General features: G+C 63.2%; 1 protein-coding gene across 2 annotated transcripts in view; it reads right to left on the bottom strand.

Annotated features, from left to right (window-relative positions):
• PPP1R12B (protein phosphatase 1 regulatory subunit 12B) overlaps positions 1-11,059 on the bottom strand; it is an 82,950-nt gene that overhangs the window by 28,285 nt on the left and 43,606 nt on the right. Inside the window, exons 17-19 of one of the 2 annotated variants that reach the window (XM_025044268.1) lie at positions 9,265-9,438; positions 9,073-9,185; positions 8,286-8,327 (exon numbers count right to left, since the gene is read on the bottom strand). In XM_025044268.1, coding sequence (XP_024900036.1) covers positions 8,286-8,327; positions 9,073-9,185; positions 9,265-9,438 — 329 coding nt within the window. Of the gene's footprint in view, positions 1-2,207; positions 6,241-8,285; positions 8,328-9,072; positions 9,186-9,264; positions 9,439-11,059 lie in introns of those variants that run through there. The other variant, XM_015586565.2, reaches the window with a different exon arrangement.

Raw genomic sequence — 11,059 nt, 5'->3', positions numbered from 1 at the left:
AAGAGTCTCCCGTGAGCAGCCACTGCCCTAGTGCTCCCTCGGAGGGCCTCTTCCTTCACGGAGCCATGTAACCGCGGCCCTTCCAACAGGGCTGGGGGAGACCACGCGTCCCCCGGTGGCTCCGGGTGGCAGTGCTCGGTGCTCCTTGGCGGCATGCTGGCCCAGAGGTCGCCTCTCTAACTGCAGCTGCTGGCAGGAAACCACGCGTCACCAGTCACGGGGTGTGGACGAGGGCTGCAAGGCCTTTGACCTTCGCTCTGATAGCATGGTGACGTGCCCGGCACCTGTGTCTTCAGGGGAAACCGGAGCTCCTGCCACCACAAAGCCTCGGGCACTGCGGGTCACAGTCCCACCCGAGCCAACTGCTACTGGAGGACCAGGTGTGGGCGGCTGAGACGGCGGTCAGCTCTCTCGGGGTCTGCAGACACCGTCTTCCTCTTTCCTGCAATTCTGCTTCCTGGGTCCCCACCACGTCTGAACCTGGCACATCCTCAGCCTAAAGCCGGTGCTGACGGGGGACACGGGTGTGGAGCCAGAGGCCTGACTGCTGCTCCCAGGCTGAGGGAGCCTGGGTGGGCTTCAGCCCTCCAGGGTGCCTCGGTTTCCCCATGGAAAGCTAGAGAGCAGTATGTACTTTCCGGGGGCCTGAGGGGAATGGCGCGGCCGAGGTCAAGTGTCAGCACGGCGGCTCGTGCTTGCACGGGCACTGACCAGTCCCTAGCCGGTCCCCCAGAGATGCCGCATACGAAGCAAGGGTGCGGGTCCCACGTCTGCCCGTGAGTAGCAGCCGGTCGCAACCGGGTGTCAGAAGGTGCACGAGCAGAGTGCCAGCACAGCAGCTCTCGTGGTTCCGGGGCCCCCTCGCCAAAGGCTGGGGTGCAGAGGAAACAGCCTTGTGGAGCCTCAGGACATCAATCTCAGTCCCGAGTGACATGCAGATCCGCGCTCTCCAGCACGGTCTGGAGCCGTCCCGACCCTGGAGGTTGGTCACCACAAGCTGGGGCTGCTGCGGGGATGCATAGCCAGACACTGAAATGGCCGGGCCGTGGCCACACTTTGGTGTCCAGGCTCCCAGGCTTTGTCCTGCTGTGGCCTCAAGCTCAGGGCAGGGCACGGCGGGCGGCAGCTCGGCTGAGAGGCGGTGCCGACCCTAACGGAGACGAGGGGGAGGCTGCTGGGTGCCCCCGAGGGTCAGTGCCTAGGGACTGCGGTCGCGGTGCGGACCGGGGGCAACGGGGCTCCTGCGGGAAGAGGGAGGCGACGCAGGGACCACAAAGGGAAAGGGCTCCCCAGGAAACACGGGCGCCAGCCTAAGTGGCAGAGAAGGTCTCCCGGAGCCCAGGGCTGGGGACGCGCATGCTGGAGCCCTCTCGGTCCTCCCTCAGATGGGACTATGAGAGAAACAGCTCGTATGCGCCCCTCGGTGTCCTGTAACTACACGTCCCAGCTGGCGTCCCAGACCAACAGGCCACGCTCTGAATTCAGGTCCACGGGGACTCGCACCGGAGGAAGACAGCGCCGAGCAGCTCAGTGGTCTCAGTTTCTTGCGTGTTCCCTCCGTACAGCTCCCCGGTAAGAAGCGATGACCGCGAGTCTCGCCCCCCAAGGAGGAACTGCCCCCCGCGTGCCTGCTGCTGGAGCAGCACCCGCTTCTGCCCGAAGCACACGTGCACACGCAGACCACGCTCAAAACACCCGCGGCGGCTCGGCAGGGGACACTGCACTCCTCACGGCTGGTGGCCGGCGGCAGGGCCGCCTCCCTGGCTCTTTAGGCACGTTTCCTAGGGACTGAGGAGTGAGACTGCGCGAGTCACGACTTGCTCACGTCACTCGCGGACACCCAGGTGGGCAAAGGCGTTCGCACGCACGGACAGCAGAACCCGCACAGAACTGCGGTTGGGCAGCAGTCCCGTGTCCCCTGGGGCTTTTCCTCTCAAAGCACTGACCCACGCCACACAGGACTGGGAGCGACCGCATAGCCAGACACTGGCCCTGTGAGACAGCGTGACGAGGACGCCGAAACCTCGCTGCCACCGGACGCGGCTGTCCACTCTCACCCACGACTGCGAGGTGTCGCCCGCCGTGACCTGCGGTGGAGACGCCAACGGGCCTCTGCCTGCCGCCCCCACTGCCCCCCCACGTGCTCAGGGCCGGCTGCGCCCCCACCCGTGACACGGGGAGCACGTGCCCAGGGGAGCCCTGCTTACCCGGAGCGCCTTGGCGGTTGGGGAGGGAGATGCTGGCGGGGACTCGGGCTGGGCCCTCCGGCTCCGTGGGAACTCCTTGCTCCGGGTGTACAGGGAGGACATGGTGCCTCCGCGGAGGACCCCGTTGGGCCTCTGCAGCTCGGGCCTCCTGGCCGCCCTCCCGCAGCGCCCCGGCAGCAACAGCGGCGGGCTCAGTCTGGGCTTGGGGCCGGTCCGCAGCCAGCTGCCACCCCGCGTGCCTGCAGGGGGTCCTCGCCTCTCCCTAAGGACACTTCTGTTGAGGCTTGTGCCCCGCCGAGGCCTGAGTCCAGGGAGGGTGGTCGGGGCTGCTGCGCAGACGAGCTGGGAAGGGGGTCCTTATGGGGGGAAGAGACGTTGGTCCCCGGGAACCACGCCGAGTTCGCGGAGCTGGACGGCTTCGCAGCGGCCGTGACAAGTCCGGCTGAGCAACGCAGAAACAGGAACACACGGGCGAGGAGCGAGGTCTGGGAGAGGACGCGGCCGAGGCCGCCGGTCTGCCCAGCCTCCCCCGCAGAGGCCGCCCGAGCCAGGGCCCACGCACGTCTTCCCCTCCCTCCCGCTGACATTCCAAACCCGATTCGCTCCGCGGAATGCTGGAGCGCGGCCAAGGGCAGAGACTCACTTTCAGCTCACGAGTCGGGCTGCCACTTGCAGGCCACTTACAGGAGGAAAAGCCGCGGCCGGCTCCTGGGCACGGAGGCCCTGGGCAGAAGCCGCGGCGAAGCAGGCGGCGGCCCCAGCGCGGGGCCCTCTGGGGACGTCCCCAGCCGTGAGGACGGGGCCTTTGCAGCTGCCAGCGTCTAAGTCACGCAGCCCCTCCAGGCCCCCGTGCTGCGTCACCACTACTGCATGGCGAGGACCAGCAGGCTGAAGCTTGGGTCCCCGCAGAGGGGGTGCTGCGTGCGTCAGAGGCCCGCACCCCGAAACACCACCACCAGGAGGCCAGACGGGCATGGGCGGGAGAGGGGTCCGGAACGAAGAGGGAACAGTGCATGGGGACGGCGGCCGCAGGACCACGTCCCCGCGGGGCAGTTCAGAGTTGAGAAAAGGGACCCACCGCTTGGTGCTGAGGGGCTTTGGGTGTGGCCTGGGAGCCTCGCCAGCGTGGCCCTCGCCCTCTGCTGTCACCACTACCGCCCCCAGCACTCTGGCCACGTGCTGCCTGAGCCGGTGGGTCTGCCCCGCAGCGACAGCTCCCTCTGGGCTCTCAGGAACCCCGGCCTGCCCCTCTCCGACGTGGGCAACGGGCTGTGCTGTGGACCTGCGTTACCAGTGATGCCCGTAAACGGGGTCCAACTGGGCAAAGGGGCGGGGGTGCCCACGCCGGGGAGCACGCTGGGGCCGGAACCATGAGGCTCCTGCCACTGGACGACAGCCAGCACCCCGCACGCCTCGCCCCGCAGCCACTGTTCAGCCTGGGTTCAGCCAGGCCCCCCGTTTCGACGCAGGTTTTTTCAACTGTAAAGTAAGGGAGCTGGGCTAGAATAATGTCTAAGGAACTTTCCAGAAATAATTTTCTGTGACCTCGACAGTCTGGTGCTTTGTGCTCGAGACCCCAGCACACACCGCAGAGAGACAGGTACGAACACTCGCCCTCCTGTGGCTTCGGACAGGCAGCCCTTCCCGATGGCCACAAGGAGCTGCACCAGACGCTGGAGAAGGCAGAACCTTGGCACTGTCACTGTAAACAGCCCCGTGACCCCCCATGTGGCGTTTCCCTTTCAAAAGAACCCAGTGCCTCAGCGCGCCACCGTGACGTGCTGTATTTGGTGGGTGATGTTCAGACGTTGTCTTCCTAAGAATCCTGAATCACCAGAAATGTAAGCAGAGCCGGAGCCTCCACACCTCACGCAGAGCTGGTGGGCTGTCGACGCCCCCCTTCCCTTCGGCAGTCAGCATGTGGCGGAGCTTAAGGTCTAGGGTACAGCTGTCAGAGAGCGGAGCTTCCCGCACGAACGCGAGGGCGGCACGTTTGACAGCTCCACTGTGCTGGGCACGTCCGTGTGAACGCGTCAGCCTCCAAGGGTCGCATTGAATGTGAAGCTGTAATTTCTCTGTGAAAGGGACTCATGTCACCAAGTGGTCGCTGTCCGGTCTGGAACGTGTGTGACTGCGACCAAGATGGCACGGAGCCTGTGACCGCCACCTCCGCATTCCCACGCAGACGCCCCACCTCCCGGGTCCCACGAAAACACCGCTGTGACGGCAGCGCCCGCCAGGGCCTGGTGCTCACACCTGTGCCGGGCGGATGGCGGACAGCCCGTCTGCCGAGGGGGCTGCGAATCCCACACTGGCCCCTCGATCGTGGGGCCGGGGCCGAGCCCAGCACCAGCTGAGCCTGTGCCACGGCCGCGCTCCCCTGCCCTGCCAGCAGCAGAAGACGTGGCCACCTCCGTGGCCCAGGCAGCCCGGAGCCGGCAGCCGGAAGGGAGCGGCCACCCCTGGAGGCCCCGGGCACGGCCATCACACGACTGCTCTGATCACAGGGTCAAACCGAGCCCAGTCTTTGAAGACGACCTTCTGAGACGGTGATGACGGGGTCCCAGGCACACTCAGCTTGAAAACAGTTCCTTCCTCAACACTGTCATTAGTTGGTCTTAAACATGTTTCGAAAAAAAACAACAACTTAGGGAAAATACCAGCAGGAAATTCACCAGAATGCTAAACAGTAATTTCTTCTGAGTGGTAGACTTTGAACAATTTTTTCTCATTCTTCGTAGCAGAAACAAACATTTTCTAAGTCCCCTCCCAACCTATACTGTCCTGAAATGAAATTCAAAGAAATAAAACTTAGCTAGGGTCACAGGAAATCAACAATAAAACACGAAGAAGCAGAAGGAAAGCACTAGGCAGCGAGGTGTGGGTTTCGCTGGGCGCATCCCTGGCTGTCAGCACGAGAAGGCGCACGGGTCACTAACACGACACACACCCTGCAGGCAGCGGGGGGCGGAGGGAGAAACTGAAGGCTGGTGGCGACAGGGCTGACCTGGCTACCAGGTGGAGCAAAGCCCACGCGGGTAGGGCGGAAGTCCACCCCGCCCTCCTAAGAGAGGTTCCTGACCGCGGCAGAGGCACTGATGGACGGGCAGCGGGTCTAAGACCGCAGTCTCACAGGAGCGGACGTGAGCGGTGGGGACTGAGGTTTCCTTGGCAACAGCGCGGCCTAAAGTTAGTCCAGTCCTTAGAAGGAAGGAGTGAGCGGCCTCTGCTCCGGGATGGCCTGTCGCAGGGGGGAGGGGCACAGAGAGGCGCAGCCCCCAAGACCCTGCAGGAAAAACCACACGCAACGCAGAACGTGCGGTCACCCGCCAGAGCCTTCAGTGGCCCTGGGTGGGCGGTGGCTCCTGACATGTGGGCAGCTGCCACGTCTCGGTCCCTTGTCTGTCCCTGCCTGCCACCATCGTCTGCAAGCGCGGACGGCCTGCCTTTCTGGGGGGGCACTGCCCGCCAGCTCCCGGCCACACCGTCCTCACATCCGCCCCCAGACTTCTCCGCCCTCCCCGCCGGACAAGCTGACCCCACTCTCCTTATCTGGCTAAAGAGAGAGGCTGAGGAAGAAAATCCCCTGCTGTTAAAAGGCAGAAAAGCTCGCCTTAAAAAAGAACGTGGCTGTTACAAGGAGAACTGTGAAAACCAGTATTTTACTACATAAGTAACAGCTCACCTCCCCGGTCCCTGAACTCAGCGAAGGCCGCTGCCCTATCTCGGCGCAGCCCGGCTGGGACATACCTTACCATATTAGGCAATCAGGCCCGGCGGGTGGGGGGAGGCCACACAGTCTTGGGATTTTACCTAAAAGGACGAAACGAGCTGGCCCGGGGGGAGGGGACAGAGAGCACTGGGCGCCTCCAGCAGGGAGCGGACATCTCGAGGTTAAGTAACAGGACGGACATGTGCTGCTCCAGAAGGTGGTCCAGCAAAGTCGGGTGCAAAGACTGGTCCCAAACCAGCGCGAACAGGGAAATGGGCTGTGATTTACTGGGGGAGAGGTGCGTGGAGGACTGGGACGCTGCAGGGCCAGAGCGAATGGGTGACCCGGGTGTGGCGCGGACGCCCGGAGAGCAGGGGAGTCAGTGGCCCTGGCAGAGCAGGGCGTCGGCTCTTCCCTGACACCCACTGCCCTCCCGCCCGCTGAGAAGCTGCTCCTCAGAACCATGGGCACGTTTTCGGGACAGACACGCCGGAGGGGCCGGGCCTGTTCTCTGAGTCGCCAAATAACCGCGGCTCTGTGGTAAGTGAACAGTGGCACCAAGTTGCACAGTTCCTGGGTCAACGTGAGCCTCCCGAGCACCTCGGCCTCGGCCTTGGCCAGAGCCGGGAGCCTGCAGATCTGAGAGCAGCTTGGTGGGTGCTCTCGAGGGCAGCCGGACACTCGCCCCGCTCGACGGCCGAGGAAACGGGCAGAGGGAGCTGTGCGGCAGAGCTGGCTCATGGCCGGGACGGGGAACGCAGCGTCACCAGTGGGTGCTGAGGATGCGGTGCGGCCGACAGCCCTTGGGGTCACCTCGGTGCTGAGACCTGAGCAGCACAGCGCAGGGCACCACACACTGCTGTGTCGGACAAGGCCTGCGGCAACCTAGGGCATCATGTGCACATGTAGGCAATCAGGACAGTCCCTCTGATGTGACAGAAGCCACGTGACCCCTGGGCTCCCTAGGCCTCGAGACGGGGGTGGCAGAGAGGCAGCAACTCTCACTTCGGAAGTTGGGGGGCCCTGGGCGCCCAACCCTTTGATAAGCAGGCTGAGCAGGCTGCAAGTTCGTTCACACAAGCTAAGAACAGCGGCAAAGGCACCCCAAGGCCTGTCTGCCGCCCTGCTTCTCGGCCCGACCGCCCGGCCCTCCCTGGGCTACGGCTGCACCCGCCGGCCTCAGTGCTCAGAGCGCCTTTGGGGCTGTTCTTCAGGACGGCCCTCCCCTCCAGGCGGTGAGACACAGCCAGCAACCAAGTCGCACATGCCCCATTGAGGACAGATCCAGTGAGTGGCTGGCACGAGAGAAACACAGAGCCCTGATTCCAGGTCTGCTTTGCCACGGTCCTGTGAGCAGGGCACGGAGAGCCCACCTGGCCAGGCTGTCAGGTCCCTGAAAACTCCCCGACTTGCCGGGACTGCCTCCCTAACTATAAAACGTGGCTCCCAGGTGTCAGCTCTGAATTCCCCAACAGCCCCTAAGACAGGAGCAGCCTGTGTCCTGCCAGCCTCTCAGGCCCCCTCTGCTGGCCAGCCAGCATCTGCTCTGCTGGCCACTGTGCCCTCCAGTCATGTGACTCAGCCACACAACAAAACTTCTGCGGAGAGGAAACGGGGGGACCAAGAACAGGGCAGATAAAACACGGCAGTAAGTGAACGGCCAGCCAGCCAGAGATGCGGCAGGAGACGGGGCGACCCCAGGGCCACTGCGGGCAGCGTGCCCGGGCCTCCGGCGTGCGGCTCCTGTGCGATGACGACGAGCACGAGGCCGCCACACTCCCAGGTACAGCTGGAATGACCGCCCCCTCGCCCCCGCCAGGGTTTGGGTTCGTGTCTTGGCAGGATGAGGGACATGCAGACTTCTGGAGTCACACGCCTCACGTGGTAACAGGCCACATGGCTTTAAATGCACCTGTCAGTGGTGTGCTAGGACAGCGACTCACACACTCACGGCCGGTCTCGCTGCTTCATAAATTTACCAGCGGGGACAGGTTTTGACAAAGCCACGCACCGTGTCAGATCCAAGCAAAGTCCCCAGCCTCTAAGCACTACGACTTGGTGTCCCCACCGGAGAAACTCACGCCTGCACTCTCCCGTCACATAACTGATGGCACTCGTCAGGGCCATTCCTGGCCATAAATCCTGCCTGCATGAAAACTGTCTTTCTCCCAAAGATTTCAAAGTACTTTACACGACCTGTGACATCACACGGGGGCGCCGGAGGCCAGCAGGAAGCGTGCCAAGTGCAGGCCCTCGTCCGGGTGCCACGCGGCCCACAGGGCTTCTCGCTGCGAACTCGCCTCGGCCCAAACGTGCACAGGACGGCTCGTCCTCCACCAAGACAGTGCACGCGGCCCGCCACTTACCCACGCTGCCTTCACCTCCTCAGAGCCCTCGGTCTCATCTTCCTAAAAAGGAAGGGAAACAAGGGGGCCACGGTCACCCAACAGAGCCAAGGGCAGCCCACCAACAGCGCCCTGGCGAGTCACACGTGGCTGCGGGTGCTATGCCGACTGCCAAGGACGTAGCTCTGCCACTTCGACAGCCACACAGGCAGCCAGCTCGGCCCTGTCCTCTGCCGTCACAGTGTTGCCTGAGCCCTTGCTGGAAGAGGGGACCTTTAGGACCAACAGGCTTTATTTCATCTGTCAGCAGTCTGTCTGTCCAACAGTGAAATGCTTTGACCTAGAGCACAGTTTCTAACAGGTGACAGTTAGTGTCATTTCTTGTCTCACTGAATGGCTCGTCTAATTCTCAAAGAGTCTCTGGTGACCAGCAGCTTGTCCCACGATGGAGATGCATGAGCAGGGTGCGACCGGCAGGTGTCTGTGGTGCTGGGACCTGGGGCGCCTGCCTCCGGCTGAGAGCTGGAGGGAGTGTGTCTCCTACGAGTCTGTCAGCCCCTCTTTCCTTCCTCCAAAAGAGTAAAGCTGAGTCAGAAGACCCTGTGTTACGTCCTGGGCGCCCCTAAGATCCCGGGTGCCTGCCCTGTGCCGGGCGCGCTGCAGGCCCTGGACGCTCTGTGGGGACACCCCACGCGGGTCCCGCACCAGCTCAGCCCTTCCTGCACCTCCTTCCCACGCGATTCCCGATGCTGCACGCTCGTGGAGCCGTGGGGACTGTGTCGCGCCCTGGTGCAGGCCGTGCACTTACGTCCGTTGTCCAGAAGTTGATGCCCGTGCCTCGCCGGTGCTCCCGGAGCCGCCTCCGCTCACGGATGGACGGCCTGTCAGAGGACGGGTCGCCCACCTCAGCCTCACCACGCTCTGGCCAAAAAGAAGACACAGCGTGAGCTAGGGCAGCCATGGCGAGGGGCTGGGCTGCGCGTCCAGACGCCCCACACACCGTGTCTGTCCATCTCCTCTGCCTCTGGACGCTCGGGGTTGGGGGCCGACGACCGAGTCGCCTGGGGCAGGTGCGAGCCGGCGTGGAGAGTGCGTCTTGACGCTGAGGGGGACACCGGTGCCGCGGCTTCGTCTGGCTGAGCCGGACCCCGCAGGTGACGACACGCAGGCTGGAAAACAGCAGCAGGATGAGAGGCCAGTGGTCAGGGCCGAGCAGCGTCTATGCGAGCTTGGAGGCAGCGGGCCTCTCCGTGCCGGGGCCTCACCAGAGCTACGGGCTCTACACAGCCGCCGAGCCGGACCGAAGTTAGGTACGTAATTAGCCAGGAAGGAAGCAGCTTCCGGCTCCTGTTCTGGTGGTACCAGGAAAACTGTCCCCAGATCAGCCAATGGGCACAAGGCAGCACTAACCTCGTCAACACAAACCCCTTTGCTTTTGGAAAGACAATAGGAAGGATGGTGACTTTAAGATGCAGTCCTGGAAGGCAAGGTCTGCACCGGAAAATAAAAGCTCAGGAACACGAACACACGGGATTCAGAGTTTCCAGGGAGCACAGAGCGAAGCGAGCACCCGCCACCTCTGTGCCTGTCCAGCCCGCCACCCCGGGCTCACTGGGGCTCTCAAAGGGCCATCTTCCCCTGCGAGTTAGGACGTGTGGCCGTAACTTCTGTTCCCTGAAGAGGCGGAAATGGAGAAATTCTCACTACGGGCAGAGGTGGGACACCTTTTTGCTTACAAATTAGAAAGGGAAGCAACAAAACACGGAAGCTCTGGAGTCAGAACCTGGTTCCAGTTCTAGCCTCAGCTCTCACTGGCTGTGTGACCCTGAATAAGCTTCTCAACTTCTCTGCGCTCGGCTCCCATACGTGCGCCGCGGGGACAGCACCGTCCTCAGGGATGGTGGGACCACGGCCTGCGGTGCCTGGAGCATGCCCGCCACAAAGCACCCGACGACAGGCTGACAAGTGAACCCCAGGAGCCGCGACTCATGCTGCCCGCCACCCGGCGTCACGGCAGGCTCCCCGCCTGCAGCTCTGGCAGCTGTAGAACGGGTCACCCCAGCCGGGCACTTCTGAGTGAAACGGAGGGACGGTGGGGGTGGATCACTGCAGGGAGACAGGGTTGTGTCCGCCTACGCGCGAGCCCACAGCTGACCTCCAACTCCGCCTGAGAAACGGAGCAGAGGCCGGGGGCCAGCCCCGTAGCGGCTCTGCGGGGCCCGGGTTCACAGGTTGGGAGGACAGCATGCCGGCGGCTGGGATGGTGAGCTGGCCAGGATGCGTGCGTGCGGCCCCCTCACCCTCCTGGGGCTCTGCCTCCCCGCGTTTCAGACGGGAGTAACGACACGTAACGCACAGGCAAAGGTCGCATGATGCCTGGCACACACACGTGCTAAACGCTCACATTTCTCTTTGTGTTGTATCACACCACAACCTCTCTTTTTAGAAGAGACAGACAAGTATTCTTCCAAGAATAAATTCAGTTAAGTAAAATTTATTTAACTAAACTTATCACGGTGAAATACACACATCTATTAAATCGTCACCTGTGTACCCAAAACGAACACAGTGTTGCACGTCCAAAGTGCGTCCGCAAAACCAGAAAGAGGAACCCTGAGGTGACTCCCAGCAGGAGAGTGGTCCTTTGATGATGACCTCCGAGCCTGCAGTCACGCAGGCCGGCCAACTAGAGGCCGGTGCAGAGGGTCCTCGGCGAGCTGCCCACCGAAACGCGCACAGCGCGTGAAGTGCCAGAGGGAGGGACCCCACGTCGGCCGTCGGCCATCGGCCGCCCG

Source organism: Pteropus alecto, unplaced genomic scaffold, assembly GCF_000325575.1.
Source record: "Pteropus alecto unplaced genomic scaffold, ASM32557v1 scaffold563, whole genome shotgun sequence".
NCBI classification, from domain to species: Eukaryota; Metazoa; Chordata; class Mammalia; order Chiroptera; family Pteropodidae; genus Pteropus; species Pteropus alecto.
The sequence above is the reverse complement of the archived record's forward strand: the minus strand, read 5'-3'. Positions and strand labels throughout refer to the sequence as shown.